Here is a 17,451-nt window from a genome sequence, read left to right on the forward strand (position 1 = left end):
GCTCCTCATGGAATCCTCCCCAAGATCCCGGAAGGGTCTTGACAGTTGGGAGGGAAGAGTGGCTCACCGGGAGGCAGGGCCAGGGCTTCAGAAAAGCCCTGGCCCGGGTGGAGGCCAGCATTATCTGTAGGCTGCTGGTTTAAGTAGAACTTAGGACAGCTGTCAAGTGTTTCAAAGGACATAGCCCATCTTGCCCGACGGTGGGAGATGCCCTGGCAGGATGGGGTGGAAGAATAAGCTCCTCCCCCGCCCCATACTCACCCTGATGTACTTGATGGTCTGCTTGGTCCGGTCATACCAAAAGCCATAGTCCAGCCAGAGGCGGAGCAGCTCCAGAGGCGGCTGTGAGCCGAAGAGGTCTTTGGCAGGCATGTTCAGGTCGTCCATGAAGGTGATCATGCTCTTCCCACCCAGCGGTACGTACACACCCTTGGTGCGCTTCTCCACGCGGCTCTCGATGATGCTCTGGACGTTGTTTGAGGTCGTCTGTGTGGGAAGCGAGGCAGTCAGGGCACTTTAAGACAAAGAGTGAAGATCTCTTCTACAGGTGTGAGGACGGTCCACTGCAGTGCAGCCTCCCCAAAAGAGCGCACGGTTCCGCCTTCCTGGTCTGCTACTCCATGAGCGGACATGCTGCCATGGTCGGGGCACGGGCCCACTTCCTGGTGCTGTCTAAGAGACTGTGGCAATTTCTTTGGGCTATGGAGGTCTTCCCTGTCCCCACCAGGCCAACCAGCAGCACGGGGTTCTGGTTGGACACAAGAGCGGTGACCAAGTAGTTGTAGCGCATGGTGTCCACGGTGGGGACGATGATCTTGTAGAAGGGGGCGCTGGGGAGAGAGGGGAGGCCCAGGATCAGTCTTCAGTCATGGCTCTGGATCCCTCCCCATGGCGCTGACCCCAAGAGAACGAGCAGGTCACACACATGAGCACACCCATCCATGAAGCTGCGTTCTGCTGAATCCGACCATTGATCCATCAAGGCCGGCGTCGCCTACTTAAGACTGGCAGCTACTCTCCGGGGTCTCAAGCAGAGACACCAAGCGCCTGATCCTTTCTCCTGAGATGCTTGGGGTTGAATCTGGGACCTTCTGCATGCGAAGCAGAGGCTCTACCACTAAGCCACACAGCCTCTCCCCGACGTTTACACACAAAGCTGCCTTACAGTGAACCACATCATTGGTACGATTGTCGACTGCAGGGGTCTGCAACCTGCGGCTCTCCAGATGTTCATGGACTACAAAATGGCCATGCTGGCAGGGGCTGATGGGATTTGTGGCCCATGAACGTCTGGAGAGCTGCAGGTTGCAGACCTCTGGTCTACTGGCACAGTTCTCTAGGTGGAAGCCTTTCCCCTCTCCTACTACTTGGCCCTTTTAATTAGAGATCCCAGCATGCAAAGCCATGCCATGGTCCTTCCCCTAATTCCCCCCACACACACACACACACGCACTAAGTTTTCCCAAGCTGGCTGTCACATCCCTGCGAAGGATGTCGGACTAAATGCAGGAAGATGTCCACACACAGCACAATTCTGGCTCTTGCCATCCCCGCTGGAGCCTGACAGCTTGGCATGAAGCCACTGCTAATGAAGCCTCGTCCCCCCCACACACCACCAGCTCTCGACACAGGCGGCCAGCAGCCCATGGCAGCTTTGGGACCACATTTCAGTCATTTCAGGCCACTGATCGGATTAGGGAGGAGCAGGAAATGGATTTGAACCACTGGTTGGAACGACGGGGATCAGCCGGGTGACCCCACGGCCATATGCAAAACCAGGCTGCAGGCCGCCAGCAAGGAAGCAAGTGCAGGTTTCAGAGGTGCTGGGGAGTGGGGGTGGGAGGTCAGCAGCTCCGGGGAGAAAAACCCACAGCTGCGCCCGGCTTTTCAGGGCTGCAAGAGAGCCCCGTGCGACGTAGCGGGAAAGAGCGTCGCACCAGCCTCTGGCAGGCCCACGTTCGAACCCCCTCTCATGCCATGGAAGCTTGGGCCAGCCACGCTCTCCCAGCTGAACACTCCTCACACGGCTGTTGTGAAGATAAAATACAGGAGAAGAAAACGACGTAACCCGCTTGGGGTCCCCGGCGGGGAGAGACGGCAGGATATAAGTAAATAAATGCAAGAGAAGGATGCTGTCCTTTGTAGAACTTGTGCCTGCTGCCCTCCCTAGGAGCGGAACAGATTCCACCCCACCCCCTTCACCAGACCGTGGTCTCCTTTGAAACAGAAAAGTCACATGACCAGGTTTGCATTCTGTGGGCTGAACCACGCCCAGCCTAAGTTCTGCCCCTTGTAACCCAGAACAGCTCAGACAGCAGCGACGGGACCAGATGCAGGACGGCTCGCTCACTTGGACGGGTATCTCCACATTTTGGGGAGCTTGTCTTCGAACGAGGACCACTGCTTCCGTTTGCCATCGACGTAGTACTCATAGACGGTGTCCTGGGAGTGGGAAAGGCAGTCGGTCAGGTGAGCGTCCACAAGCCACAAGATCCAAGCAAAAAAGACAGCCCCCCGACCCTCCAGGAAAGCAAAATTTGGGTTGGTCTTTGGACGGGGATTATTGCCAAAGCTTTCTGCGGTTACTGTGCCACGCCCGAGGGGTAAACGAGCCCTTCTCTTCCCTCATCTCCAATTATCCTCCTTCTGGTAGTCTAGTTGGTTGTCCCAACCAGCAGGGCCGGGACCAGAAAAGAAAACGCCAGTGACCTTGTTGGGGAAGGATCCCTCTATCTCTCGCAGGAAGTTGTCAATCTTCTTCCTGCCTTCCTCGTCCACCGCCGCACACAAGGACCAGATCATACTGAAGATGAAAAACATCTCCACCACCGTCAGGTAGTTGTCGACGTCGGCAGGATTCAGCTGGAGGGGAAAGGCACGCCGTAAGAACCTCTGAAGAACCACTGGGCCGTCTAGTCCAGCCTGTTGTCTCGCGCGGGAACCAACCAGTTCCTCTGGAGGGCCAGCGACAGGGCACAGAGGCCAAGGCCTCCCCCTGATATTGCCTCCTGGCTTCTGGATGCGGAGATCCCCATGAACCACCATAGACAGTGGCAAACCTGTCTGTCCTCCGTTATCCTGTCTGATCCCCTTGTTAAAGCCGACCCTGCCAGTGGCCACAATCACACCTGGCAGCAAATTAACGCCAAATCTGGTGAGAAACAGCACTTCCTCATCTCCCCACCCCCAGCCCCAACCCCGTGAGTCTCCCCAGGCCCAGAAATGCTGCTGGCTGGTGAGCTCAGGAGGCGCGAGTGTTCCCCCAAGTCTGCAAAGGCCCTGCCTGGGTAAATAGCAGGTTTACAGGGATAGCCCTTGAGAACTTGGTGGCCGAGCTACGGCACTTCAGGCAGGGGGCTCTGGGACACGAGAGTATCCAGAGGGTTCTAGGTCAATTGATCGCACACGGGGCTGCTTTATGTTCATTTCATTTTCGTTTCATTTATTAATTTTATATACCGCCCTCCCCCTGAGGGCTCAGGGCGGTTTACAACAAGGTTAAAACATACATTAAAACATAATTTAAATATTAGTTACATAAAAACAGAACCCATTTAAAAATGTGGATGGTGTCTGGCTACCCCCTCTCCCCGCCTTGTGCCCACGGGAGGCCAGATGACACGGTAGATGAATTTTTAACCAGGTTGGCCAAATGCCTGGCGGAACAGGTTTGTCTTGCAGGCCCTGCGGAAACTCTGTAAGTCCCGCAGGGCCCTGATCTCCCCAGGGAGCCTGTTCCACCAGGTAGGGGCCAGGGCTGAAAAGGCCCTGCCCCTCGTCGAGGCCAGCCTTATCATTTTTGGGCCAGGGATCACATGCTGAACCAGACCATTGGCCTGAAAAGGTCAGACCTGTCTACTCTTGACAGACAGCAGCTGTTCAGAGCCTCTGCTCCTTCTGCTCCCAGCTGCTCCTTCTGACAGGAGACTGTACCTGGGACATTCTGCATTCAAACCAGACGCTCTACCACTGAGCCACGGCTCTTCCAGAAGACTGTGCCACAAGTCAGCGCCACAAAGATCCGGAGAAGGGTTCCAGGGCAACTGGCTGGCCACCTACCCCGTTCTCTGGAGTGGCCAGGGAGGTGAAGAGCTTGCAGAGAGACACGATCCCGCTATATTCGGAGATGGGAACCAGCTCCTGGCAGTTGTCCTTCTTGAAAGTCAGTATCTTATCGGTGAACTTGTCAAACATCCGCTGGAGGGTTTCCGCTTCGGCCTGAGGAGACAGAGCGGCAGACGAAAGCTCGTGGTCTCCAGCCAAAGCCAGGGCGTTTCGCGGGACACGGTTTGGTTTCGATCCCCAGACTCACTACCTGGCCTCTTGTCCCAATACAGACCCCAAAAGTGAGGCCTGCTATATTTCCATGCTGTCCCCACCACCGTCGCCCCGGTATTTCTACAGTCCTCCGCCTTCTCCCCCACTCCTTGACCCACCCACCCCCCAACATGGCCATCCTGCTTTTGGCCTTTGCTGCATAGAACGTGCTGCTGCTGCCTGATACTGAATCGGACTGTTGGTCAATCAGTGTCCACATCGCCTACAGCAGCTCTGAGGCCTTTCCCATCACCTACGGCCAGATCCCTTTGACGTAAACGTCGGGGATTGAACATGCAGGATCCAGGCTCCAGTATGCCCAGCAGGTGCTTTAGTCCTTGTGCCGGGCCACAGGGCAGCCCTGCTCAGCGCCATAGCATGCACTGCCGATGCAGCCCCTTAAGCAGAGCTTTGTAAAGCTCTGCTTAAGGGGCTGCGTCCAAGATGGCCGGAGCAGAAAAGGTGCCCTTGGGGAAGGAAAGAGCCCTGGGATGGACTCAACTGAGATCCTGCAGTCGCTAAGATGGTTTAGAGGTGGCCAGAGGTACCCCCTCCGCAGACCTCCATTAAGATGGTTTAGAGGTGGCCCTCCAAGGACCTCCACCCCTCCCACCCCAATTTCTTCGACTCCCCAGTACCTTTGGCCGCTTTTCAATCCAGGACAGGACATACGGTTTCCAGCCCAAGTCGTTGTAGTCTGTGTAGACCATCCCGCACCGGGAGACCGTGGCAGGCGACGCGACGGACAGATTCTCCACTTCGAAGAGCAGGGAGACCTGGGGCAGGGAGAGCAGCAGGAAACCGCCGTCAGTCCTGGCCAAGGGTCGGCCTCGCCGTCAGGAGCGCCTCTTCCTCACCTGCTCAGGCATGGCGATCCTCTCGCCGTTGATCAAGGTGAGGACTTTGTTGTCGTCCATGACAGAGTTCATGCTCTCGATCCACAGAGTGTCCACGGGGCCGTCGAAGAGGATCCACTTCTCGTCGGGCCTCTCATCTGGGGAGAAACGTCGGCCCATTACACCGTGCTGCTCTACCTGACCGCAAGAGGTCATTTTCTTCAAGGCAGAGGTTTCTGTACTGACAAGCTCCATGTTATGGCGCCACAGATCAGGGGCGTAACGAGGCAAACTGGAGCCCTGGGCAAAACCTGAGTTGGGTGCCCCCCCCCCCCAATGGGCGGCCACTCCACCACAACCAATTTCTTTTTGCACCAGGATATTGGTGCCTGCAGGGGGTGCATTTTTAGACATATCAGCACCAAAATTTCAGTGTATCATCAGGAGACTGTCCTTATGCTACTCCCCAAGTTTGGTGAGGTTTGGTTCAAGGAGTCCAAGTTTATGGACTCCTAAAGGGGGTGGCCCATCCCCATTGTTTCCAATGGGAGCTAATAGGAGATGGGGGCTACAGTTTAAGGGTCCATAACTTTGGCCCCCCTGAACCAAACTGCACCAAACCTGGGGGGTATCATCAGGGCAGTCTCCTGATGAGATCCTGAAAGTTTTGAGAGTGTGACTTTAGAAATGTGCCCCCCCCCCCCCCAGCCTGCAACCCCCATTGACAGCAATGCAGAAAACCCAATGCAGAACAAAGATTCTTGGGCAAATTTCTGGGATGTTCCTGCAGGGGGCGCATTTTTGGATGTATCGGCACCAAAATTTCAGGGTATCGTCCGAAAACTGTCCTGATAGGACCCCCCAAGTTTGGTGCAGTTTGGTTTAGGGGGTCCAAAGTTATGGACCCTCAAAGGGGGTGCCCCGTCCCCCATTCTTTGCTAAGGAGAGGAAACCCCCCTGTGACCCCACAGCACACCAAAGAGCCCCGAGGAAAACACTCCAGGCATAATGGACAACTGTCACAGCTTGAAAAAGCCAAGGGGAATTTGAACACAGAATCTGGGATTTGGAAGGAGTCAATAATCCAATGGGGAGGGTGGGCTCTTCCTTGATGGAGCTCATCAAGCAGGGTTCAAAGCTAGACCTTAGAAGCTGCGTAGCTCAACCTCCTGTTCAATGCAGGAAGTCCAGAGCTGGGGACTGGTCTAGATGGCCTCTAAATGACCTTCCCATTCTATGATCCTGTCGAAAAGGATCTACAAGTGGCTTTTCAGACATCTTTTGTAATGTTTCCACCCCAATATGACCTAGAAATATGACATTGTGTTTTTAATGAAAGCTGGAAGTCTCAGGGTTCTGATAGATTCCATCCTGAAAACCAGATACGTATGCTTCTTGGCTATAGAATTATGGCCGGGAAAGAAACCATGATCCAGCAATGCTGTAGCTCAGTGGTTCTCAACCTTCCTAAAGCCGCGACCCTTTAATACAGCTCCTCATGTTGTGGTGACCCCCAACCCTAACATTTATCCATTTTGCAGATGGAGAACACTGATGCAGAGTCTTAGGCGACCCCTGTGAAAGGGCCGTTCGACCCCCCCCCCAGGGCTCGTGACCCACAGGTTGAGAACCGCTGCTCTAGCTCTTATTGGGGGGGGGGGGAGGAGATGTTGGAACGTCAGCAAAAATCACCCAAGCGCAGAACACAAGCTCAGATCCGCCCCAGTTACAAGTCCACTCAAAATCTCGTGGGTTCTGACAGATGCAGAAATTTCAGAGGAAGAGCATTAATTTCCTTCCAAGGGTGTCTTGAGGAGGAGGTTGATTGGCTCAGACAGTCGGAGGTGCCAGCTTTCTCAGAAAAGAAGAGTGATTGGCAAGGCAAGGCTGGCACCTGGCACAGGGAAAATGGGCTTCCCAGAGGGCAAATACCTGTGCAGGCTTCGCGCATGATGGAAGCCAGAATGCCATCCCCCCATTCGCTGGTGGCTAGGTCATACTTTCCAAACAACTCCCCCAGGCTCACAGATTTGGGGTTGAGGACAAATTCCTGCAAAGGGGGGGGGGTCACACCAGGATAGCAGGGGTTAATGGGTTTACACAGTACTGCCCAGGACAAGAACCGGGCCTCTGCCGGGCACGTGGAAAGCATCACACCTGATGATCAGACCGCTAAACACAGGAGGAGGAGGAGGAGGAGTAGTTTGGATTTATATCCCCCCTTTCTCTCCTGTAAGGAGACTCAAAGCTCCTTGCCCTTCCCCCCCTCACAACAAACACCCTGTGAGGTGGGTGGGGCTGAGAGAGCTCCGAGAAGCTGTGACTAGCCCAAGGTCACCCTGCTGGCGTGTGTGGGAGTGCCCAGGCTAATCTGAATTCCCCAGATAAGCCTCCACAGCTCAGCCGGCAGAGCTGGGAATCAAACCCGGTTCCTCCAGATTAGACACACGAGCTCTTAACCTCCTACGCCACTGCTGCTCCAAAGAGCAGACCAAAGAGCCCCCACAGCCCAGCAGGTTCTGTTCCCAGCACACTTCACAACGGTTCTGTTCCCAGCGCACTTCACTCGGCACGCGCCCAGTTGCTCCTTCGGCCTTTCCCGGGCCACACGGCATGTGCAGTGAGCAGGGTTGTCAGAACGTTTGTTCTGAGTGCCAATCAGCGTTGCCCAGCGGATCCCCAGCTGTGTCGGGAGATTAGCTGTCCCGGAAACACCAAGGCTGGCATGACTCACAGCAAACGAGGCCGGCGCCCCAATCGCTGCAAGGCCGGCGTAATAGGGGGGGAGGGAGTCAGCCGGGTGCAAATTGGAAATGCAGACCGGCCCTGCAAAATCATCCAGTTTGCTTCACTTGGGGGTCAGCAGCTACGCCAGCACAATGCGCAAACAGATGTGTTCCAGGCTGAGGAGGAAGCCGGAGCAAGCCGGAGACTCCTCGAAGCAGCAAGAGGCCCTGGCCTGAGCCAGGATCAGACCCCCTTCCCCACCTTCCAGCTCTTCTTCCCAGCAAAACTAGATCGGAGCAAAAATCCTCCGGACCATCTTCCCCCGCCAAAAACCAACAAGCTTTTCCTCACACTCCCACCCTTAATTACCATAGAGATTGGGGTCAAAAGGAAGCCTTCCTCCTCTGTTTCCTGGAGGCAGCCAAGCCACCGCCCCGCTGGCATCAGGGAAAGCGAGTGCCCGCAGGAGGCCTCTGCCTGATGCTCCAAGATAATCACCGGCGCCCCCCTTGGAGTGAGGCTATCACACAAGCCGCATGAGCCGGGGCTGAGCATCCAGCAGGCCTGTCCCAGGCTTGGCGTGCGGGGTGGGATGTACCGTTTTCATGGTTCAGCAGCCCGACTCCTCAAGGGCAACTCCCGCTTCCTTCTGGATCTCTGGAGCCTGCTGGCTGAGCCAGGCAACCATGCAGCTCTTTTGTAGCTCAGGTGCAGGGCAACCAACTTTGAGTAGGGGAGGGGCAAGCTAGGCCATGGGACAGTGGGAACTACCCACAAGATGATGATGATGATGATGATGAAGAAGAAGAAGAAGAAGAAGAAGAAGAAGAAGAAGAAGAAGAAGAAGAAGAAGAAGAAGAAGAAGAAGAAGAAGAAGAAGAAGAAGGGAGGGAGGGAGGGAGGGAGGAGGAGGGAGTGAGGAGGAGAGTAGTAGTTGGATTTGATATCTCACCTTTCTCTCCTGTAGGGAGGACTCAAAGGGGCTTACAACCTCCTTGCCCTTCCCCCCTCACAACAAACACCCTGTGAGGTGGGTGGGGCTGAGAGAGCTCCGAGAAGCTGTGACTAGCCCAAGGTCACCCAGCTGGCGTGTGTGGGAGTGCCCAGGCTAATCTGAATTCCCCAGATAAGCCTCCACAGCTCAGGCGGCAGAGCGAGGAATCAAACCCGGTTCCTCCAGATTAGATACAATAGCTCTTAACCTCCTACGCCACTGCTGCTCCCTGTCCTCCAGGGCTATGTCCTTCAGCCCAAGGTAGGTCAGAACAGAGAAGGCAAAAGCGGGCAGTGAGCTGGGCCAGGGATGCTTGTCACCTTTAGCATTTACCTGAGGCCCAGCAGCACCCAACGGGAGCAGGAGCAGCAGTGGCGTAGGAGGTTAAGAGTCACAGCTTCTCGGAGGCTAGTCACAGCTTCTCGGAGCTCTCTCAGCCCCACCCACCTCACAGGGTGTTTGTTGTGAGGGGGGAAGGGCAAGGAGATTGTCAGCCCCTTTGAGTCTCCTGAAGGAGAGAAAGGGGGGATATAAACCCAAACTCTTCTCCTTCTTCTCCTTCTTCTTCTACTACGCCGAAACAAAATGGTGGCCTGGCAGACCAAATCGACACAATGGAGAAGTTCCAGGCGGCTTGCCGCTTCTCTCCCTGTGCTCTTCTACTCATTCCCCCTTCCCCAACCTGGGGCAGATGACCAAAAACCCACGGCCTCTCGGAGGACAACACGCACAGAATGCTGGGACTCAGCCCAAAATAGAACCCCTGCGGCTCTAGGAGAAGGTCAGACCTTCCAGGCCCCTGTACCTGCACATGCCGTCCGCATGAGGCTGGACAAAATGCCATCCGTCCACTCGTTCGTGCTGAGGTTGTACTCCCCGTACAGCTCGCCCAGGGAAACAGACTTCGGGTTCAGGGGGAACTCCTGGGGTCCCACGAACGACGGGGAGAGCGCGGCAAGGAGCGGCACGTGGGAAAGGACGTGAAGAAGAGAGAGGGGAGAAGGAAGGGAAGACAGCAAGCAGCGGTCAGAAGCAAGCGAGGTATCCTCCCCTCTCCGGCCAAGGACCACATGGCCAAAGCAGGTCTCCTCCCCACACTAAGGAATGAATGCACAGAACAACGGTTGAGCAGCACTGAGTGATTTTAGGTGCCTTTCTCTGTCGTAAAAGTAAAAACAAGCTCGTCAACACAGCCTGTAAGAGAAACTAAGGTGAGAGGCACACGGAGCACAAGAAAGAGGAGTCCTCAACCACTCCCCCACAGCAGAGCCAACAAGGATGGATCAAGTGGCTCGGTGGTAGCACCTCTGCCTGGCATGCAGAAGGCCCCAGGTTCAAGCCACACCATCTCCAGTTAAAGGATCAGGTGATGTGAAAGGCCTCGACCTGAAACCCCGGAGAGCTGTTGCCTGTTTGAATAGACAGGACTTACCTGAATGGACTGATTCAGTATGAGGCAGGTTCATGCATTCAAAGGCTAGGAGCCCTGGAGGAGGAATAGAGGCAAGGGCGGAAGGGCAGAAGGAAGGAAGGGCGGAAGGAAGGGCTGAAGGAAGGAAGGAAGGGCTGAAGGAAGGAAGGGCTGAAGGAAGGAAGGGAGGGAGGGAGGAAGGGAGGGAGGAAGGAAGGAAGGAAGGAAGGAAGGAAGGAAGGAAGGAAGGAAGGAAGGAAGGAAGGAAGGAAGGAAGGAAGGAAGGAAGGAAGGAAGGAAGGAAGGAAGGAAGGAAGGAGGGAGGGAGGGAGGGAGGGAGGGAGGGAGGGCGGGCGGGCGGGTGAGCAGGCGTTTTCTGCCCAATCGAGCACAGGAACTGACCCGGACCACGTTGAAGGAGGTGTCTCCGCTCCTGTTCAGGCTGCAAAGGGTGGCCTGCAGGGCGCGCCAGGTGACCGTCTTGCCGCTGCCTGTGTTGCCTACGATCATGGAGGAGTGCCGGGAGTTCTTGGTCTCGTACAGCTGGATCACCTTGGTAATGGTGAAAGGAATTGCCTGCAGGCCCATTTCCCGCAGCTCTGTCTCGAGGACTTCTTTAAGCTGAGTTGGGGGGGCGGGGCGGGGGGGAGAAGGGGAAACAGGAAGAAAATCTTTCTTAAAGGTTCTAAACTGCAAAGCTCCACACTCTTCCGTCCTTCCTTGTACACAGGGGATGTCTCGGCACTGGATCACTCTGCTGCCCTGTTTCCCAGGAAGAAGTTACTGACCGGGCAGGAGGGATTTGGCCGCACTGACCTTCCCGTAGTCAATGACCGGGCATTCGATGCCCGGAAAGAGGTCCTGAGTGATGGCGTTGAAAAGGGGCACGTCGTTGGAGGTCAGCTTCGCAATGTTCATGTCTTTCATGGCCATCAGGAGGACCTAGAGGCCAAGAGGAGACAGATGGATAGAGGAGGACGTGGCCCCAGAATGGAGAGCCACTGCTACTCAAGCTAGGTGGACAGAGTAAAAGCTGCCTCTGAGGCCACCAATATGGGCATCAGATCCACTAGCTTCTGAAGACAGTCACAGGCTGCCTCCTTGTCATTCCAGCCAGGGAAGGGGCAGGGAGGCGGGGGGGCATATAGCAGCCACCACTGATAACCCAAGAGCGGAAGTCAAGAGTCCCCTCACCTCCTCGTCAGCAAGGTCAGGGCGCACCCGGCGCTTCTTCCCGGCGTAGCGGAGCAGAGACGTGAGCGCCCGGAGGCCAAAGTCGTAGTGGTCTTGCTTGGACAACTGCTGGACAGCCAGCGAGTAGAGGGTGTAGACCTTCTTGGCCAGGATCTGGAAAGAGGAGGGGGCAGGTTGTGGGGCAGGAACGCTGATTGCCTCAGGTGTCTGTTCCCCGGTGGTCTGTCGCCAGCAAGTACCTTGCAGTTATTGAAGCCTTCCCCAAAGAGTATGATCTCAGCAATGAGGGTGGAGTCAGGCACGACCATGGAGATGGGACGGAACATGGACTTCAGGTTGTCGGGCAGCTCCGTGCGTCCGGCATAACCTGCCAAATGGCACGGCAAAGTGCCTCAGTTCCAGCCAGTGTGGACAGGTGGTAGCCCCCTACCCAAGGGGGTCCCCAACCTCTTTGAATTCTGAAACAGGGTGGTGAGCCCAGCCATGACAAAGCTGCTCTAGGACAGTGATGGTGAACCTATGGCACAGGTGCCAGAGGTGGCACTCAGAGCCCTCTCTGTGGGCACACACAGAGTTCATCATGTGGGGGGGAAATCACCCCCCCCCCACACACACACACATCTAGGCTGGCTTGGGCCGCTGGGCCTACCGAAATTATTAGCAATTAAAACCTAAGACCCTAGTTTCTTGTGGAGAGCCAGTATAGGTAATCCCATGTTTAAAGCGCTGTTAAACCCCACTGAGATTTTTCCATGCAGAGAGGGAACTAAAAGCTGATCCTTTACCTGGGAGTAAAAGCCTGGGTTGCTGGCAATGTTGGCTTTGCTTCTGAGTAAACCCTCCTCCTAGGTTGTCGTGCGTGTGCGATTCACCTGCGCTCCCGAAGAGTTGCATGATTGCTTCAAAGCAAAGCCAACAACTACCACCTAGCTTACTCCCGAGTAACGCACGCCTCAGAGCCAACCATTTTTTCTTAACTAAAACTTCAGTATTCAGGTTAAATTGCCGTGTTGGCACTTTGCGATACATAAGTGGGTTTTGGGTTGCAGTTTGGGCACTCGGTCTCAAAAAAGTTCACCATCACTGCTCTAGGAGATGGGTTCATGCACAGAGGAAGCCCAAATGAAGGGTAGAAGAGGGGTAGTTTTAAAAACTGTGCTAGGAAAGAGGATGGAGAGAATGAACAAAACCAACGCTGGCGGCAGTGGCCGCTGCAACCACGTCACCTTGGTCTGCATGACAAACCAGTAGCCCTGTGGGCAACCGCCCACACATCGCCCCACCCACTTCCTTAATATGCTTGGTGGGGTGCCAGGAAAGGTGTTGCTAGGCTTGGTGGCCCAGCTCTCTGGGGCATTACGTTGGGGGGGGGGCCCACCTGGGTTCATGGTGATGAAGATGCCGCAGGACCAGACCAAGTTGATCTCATGGCCTTCGAAGGTGAAGCGAGTCATGTTGGCCGCTAAGGCCGAAAGGATGGACAGGATCTGCTGGGCCACCACCGAGAGGACCTCGATGTTGATGCGGTTGAACTCGTCGAAGCAGCCCCAAGCGCCCGTCTGGCGGGGAGGGGGGGAGAAGGAGGAGGAAGAGGAGTTTGGATTTATATTCCCCCTTTGTCTCCTGTAAGGAGACTCAAAGGGGTGTACAATCTCCTTTCCCATCCTCCCCCCGCAACAAACACCCTGTGAGGTGGGTAAGGGCTGAGAGAGCTCCAAAGAACTGTGACTAGCCCAAGGTCACCCAGCTGGCATGTGTTGGTGTGCACAAACTAATCTGGTTCCCCAGATAAGCCCCCACAGCTCAAGTGGCAGAGCGGAGAATCAAACCCGGTTCCCCAGATTAGAGTGCACCTGCTCTTAACCACTAGGACACGGCTGCTCCAAGGAGAGAAGGGAGCCAGCGGTGCCACAGCAGGCTGGGCTCAGTGCCTGCCCCAGCCACCCCAAACCGCTCCTTACCTGGGCCAGGCCGGAATACATGCGGCCCATGGATTTGTAGTCCAGGCCTTCGGAGCAATTCACCACGATCACGTACATGCCCAGGGCCTTGCCCAGGTCCTTCACGGTCTCTGTCTTGCCAGTGCCAGCGGGCCCTTTGGGGGACCCTCCCCGGTGCAGGTGGAGGGCCGTGGTCAGGGTCATATAGCACCTGGGGAGAAGAGGGGCACCCAACTCTCTCCGACCAGCCCTCCAGAACACAAGGGCTTGGGACACTTACTGCCGCTTCCCAAGCTATTAGAACAAGAGTATCGGGATATGATAACGGCTGCGAGGAAAACGTGTTCCCCCCTGACCCTGCTTATTCCAATTGAACAAGGACACATGGCCAATTATTTACAGTGGATCACCAACCCTAAATTAAGAAGAGCTTTAACACTGGCCAGATTCAATCTAATGCCTTCTATGCTGCTCTATGGCAGATATCAACAAATTGATAAACAGAGGAGGCTATGTCCATGCAATATGGGTCAGGTGGAGACACTCGATCATACCCTCTTTCATTGTGTAAGGTTTGCAAAAATCAGAATGTCACAATCTGCACTTATCCCATTTCTGTATAATCAATCTAACTGATGCTCTTAAGATACCTATGCTTTTGAACAACATGGATCCCACAGTGTGTGAGAATGTAGCAAAATTTCTGCTAACAATAATAGACGTAAGTCTAGATGAATACCAACCAATGTCTATGTATTATATGACTCACATATAGCCAGCAGTAACTTTGCATAGCTTCTGTCAGTATCAGATGATCGCTTTAAGTGAGTTAACTTAGCTGAAGGAATGTCCTATAGTTACAGAAGGACCATGTATATATTTTAGTATTTAGTATTTTAGTACCAGTGTCTATAATTGTGAGCAATAATGGGCAAATTTTGTATGCTGATTTTGTATGTTTATTTTATGCCAATAAAGGCTTGTGACTGACTACTGCCGCTTCCCCCCTCTCTAGGGCCTTCCACGGCCTCCATTCTCACCCAGCCCCTTCTGCTCATGCCCAGTCGAGGTGGCCAGAGGGGGTCCCAAACTGCTGCAGCAGCCTGCTGGGGCATACCTGTCCGTCAGGGGGGTGATGACCAGCCGCCCAGAGTTCCCCAGATACTCATAGCCATAGGCAAACTGCGTGTTGGTCTGCCTGATGACACAGTCATCCAGGTCCTGGGAAAAAAAACAACATTCACAGGATGGGGAAGTGGGGTGGGGGGTGGGGGGTGGACCCAGGAAGAACCTTACCTGGGCCAAGTCTAGCAGCTGTACCTAAGCTGGCAAGGGAGATGGAAGAGCCCAGGTGGGCCGAACCAGTGAATGGAGGAAACACCCACTGCGGCACCTCCCCGCAACCCCGTCTGGGAATATCCCCTCTTTGCCTGACTTTCGGATTCCCTCCACGCCCTTATTTTTTCCAACCAGGCAGAGGGGAGAAAGAGTGATGCGGATGGACGAGGGGATTTGCCTGAGCCATCCTGGGAGCCAGTGGCAGGAGGAAGAGCCCAGCAGGGCCCTGCCTCCACCCCCAAGGCCTAATTCCATTGGTTTATGGGGGGGGGGTGGGGTCCTGCTGCAGAGGCTTCCGCACAGGGGTGCTCTTGGCAGGGGACCGCCAGACCCAGGAAGAAGAAGGAGAGTTTGGATTTCTATCCCCCCTTTCTCTCCTGCAGGAGGCTCAAAGGGGCTTACAATCTCCTTGCCCTTCCCCCCTCCCAACAAACACCCTGTGAGGTGGGTGGGGCTGAGAGAGCTCCGAGAAGCTGTGACTAGCCCAAGGTCACCCAGCTGGCGCGTGCGGGAGTGCACAGGCTAATCTGAATTCCCCAGAGAAGCCTCCACAGCTCAGGCGGCGGAGCGGGGAATCAAACCCGGTTCCTCCAGATTAGAGACACGAGCTCTTAACCTCCTGCGCCACTGCTGCTCAGCTGTTTCTTTCACGGGCTCCACCTGGATCCAGCGACTGGAAAGGTGCCGGCCAGTCCCAGTCGAGGGAGGGGAGAGGCACAAGAGAGAGGGAGAGAGATGTCCACCAGCACCAAAGCCTCCTGCAGTTCCTCGCCACAAACAGCAGAGGGAGGTGGAAGCCCAGTTTGCACAGCAGGCCGAGCGGAGCACAGCTGACTCGTGTCCAGCAAAGGGCGGCAGCTCTTCGCAGCCATGTGCAGAATCTCGCCCCCCCCCCGCCCGCCCCCCAACTTTTTCATCCACGCGGCCCCTTCCAGCCTCCCTCACCTTCTCCCAGTAGAGGCGGAGCTGGCTCAGCCACTCGAAGGAGGTCACGTCCACGGCACCGCTCTTGTAGAGCTTCTCGATGACGTCCCGCGCGTGGACTTCCACCGTCACCAGTGCCACAATCTTTAGGCGCATGATCTTGGTCAGGTTGCCTCGAATGGCTTCGGAGTACTTGTTCAGCATGGACACCTGCCCAGAGGAAAGGTCTGGTTCTCGAAGGAGACATTTCACCAAGAGCAACAGTGCCTCCATGCTCATTGGTGCCTGTTGCTCAGAATAAGGGGTGCCCCTTCCTAGAAGCATCTGGAGGGCGGGCTAGGTGGACTCGTCCAACAGGACTCAACTTATGAGAAGCCCAGGAAATCCCGTGCCTTCGGCATCAGGGCTCTGCAACATCTGCCTCCCAAATGGAGCAAAAAACATGGCGGCACCTTTGCCCTGGAAGAGCTTGTGAGCTCCTTCACTGTAGGGCATGGGCGTCAAACTCGCGGCCCTCCAGATGTTATGGACTACAGTTCCCATCGTCCCCTGTTCCTGCTGGCAGGGGATGATGGGAACTGTAGTCCATAACATCTGGAGGGCCGTGAGTTTGACACCTGTGCTGTAGGGAGAAGGCCAAGGTCTTTTGCGCAAGTTCCAAAGAGTCAGGCTGCTCCGGGGGGACTCCAAACATCAGAGAGTCAGGCCAAAGAGCACATACCCCTTAGACCCCACAGCTCCAGACTCCCTAAGGAAGGTCCCCAAATTTTTAGAGCCTTTAGAATTATGACAGTGTGGTGGATACAGCCACAAAATGGCCGCCGCAGAAGGCAGAGCCAGCTACAAAAGGGCTGCTTACCTTCAGTCGCACAGTGAAGATCCTTGGACTGTGGTGGCAGCTGCTGCCAAGCCGACATTTTAAAAAAAATCTGCCGAGCCAATCAAATCTCCAGTGGCCAATCAAAAGTCTTGCTGGGAAAAGCCCCACTGGGTCCCACCCACTTTTGAAAAACACTTGTCCGGCACCAGGAAAGATGTCAGCAGGCACCATGCTGGGGACCCCGGTCCTAGAATCCTAGAGTTGGAAGAGACCCCAAGGGCCATCCAGTCCAACCCCCTGCCATGCAGGAACATACAATCAAAGCACTCCTGACAGACGGCCGTCCAGCCTCTCTTGAAAAACCTCCAAAGAAGGAGACCCCACCACCCTCCGAGGCAATGAATTCCTCTGTCGGACAGCCCTATTAGTCCAGGAGTTCTTTCTGATGTTTAGGTGGAATCTTGAACCCATGACTCCTGGTCCTAGTCTCTGGAGCCGCAGAAAACAAGCTTGCTCCCTCCCCAACACGGCATCCCTTCAAATATCTGAATATCCTAAATGCACCCCAAAGAGAAACGAGCCGTGGCACTCTGCCATCAGGTCTCAAACAAGGCCTATATATGAAGCACAGGTGTGATCAGGTACTCAGCTCTGGACAGCCAGGCAGCTGTGCTAGGGCAACTGTTCTCAGAGGAGAGAGATGGGCCAGCCGTGGGAGAGGCTCAGGTGCCCCCTCTCACCTGCTTCTTCTTCATGGCCTTCAGGTACTTCTTGTCCCCTCGCTCCCGGCAGGTGGTCAGGCACTTGCTCACATCCGCTGTCCACTGGATCTGGCTGGCAGTGATCACCATCTGTAAGGGCAGGCTGGGTCAGCAGCCGCAGAAGGCTGCGCGCGTAAGCGGTGAGTCCCGGGAACTGCGTGTGTGCGGGCGCACCCACGTGTGCCTGCA

The 17,451-nt window shown here is 55.3% G+C and overlaps 1 protein-coding gene across 1 annotated transcript in view; it reads right to left on the bottom strand.

The window, feature by feature from the left end:
* The window catches only part of DNAH2 (dynein axonemal heavy chain 2), a 139,805-nt gene that overhangs the window by 44,168 nt on the left and 78,186 nt on the right, over window positions 1-17,451 (bottom strand). The window contains exons 34-50 of the mRNA XM_048517805.1: window positions 17,242-17,352; window positions 15,703-15,891; window positions 14,537-14,640; window positions 13,441-13,630; window positions 12,858-13,038; window positions 11,719-11,846; window positions 11,480-11,632; window positions 11,102-11,227; window positions 10,688-10,906; window positions 9,680-9,797; window positions 5,175-5,311; window positions 4,956-5,093; window positions 4,060-4,218; window positions 2,710-2,862; window positions 2,351-2,442; window positions 660-830; window positions 262-514 (exon numbers count right to left, since the gene is read on the bottom strand). Of these exons, the coding sequence (XP_048373762.1) occupies window positions 262-514; window positions 660-830; window positions 2,351-2,442; window positions 2,710-2,862; window positions 4,060-4,218; window positions 4,956-5,093; window positions 5,175-5,311; window positions 9,680-9,797; window positions 10,688-10,906; window positions 11,102-11,227; window positions 11,480-11,632; window positions 11,719-11,846; window positions 12,858-13,038; window positions 13,441-13,630; window positions 14,537-14,640; window positions 15,703-15,891; window positions 17,242-17,352 (2,622 nt within the window). The remainder of the gene's footprint in view (window positions 1-261; window positions 515-659; window positions 831-2,350; window positions 2,443-2,709; window positions 2,863-4,059; window positions 4,219-4,955; window positions 5,094-5,174; window positions 5,312-9,679; window positions 9,798-10,687; window positions 10,907-11,101; window positions 11,228-11,479; window positions 11,633-11,718; window positions 11,847-12,857; window positions 13,039-13,440; window positions 13,631-14,536; window positions 14,641-15,702; window positions 15,892-17,241; window positions 17,353-17,451) is intronic.

Source organism: Sphaerodactylus townsendi, linkage group LG15 (assembly GCF_021028975.2).
Source record: "Sphaerodactylus townsendi isolate TG3544 linkage group LG15, MPM_Stown_v2.3, whole genome shotgun sequence".
NCBI classification, from domain to species: Eukaryota; Metazoa; Chordata; class Lepidosauria; order Squamata; family Sphaerodactylidae; genus Sphaerodactylus; species Sphaerodactylus townsendi.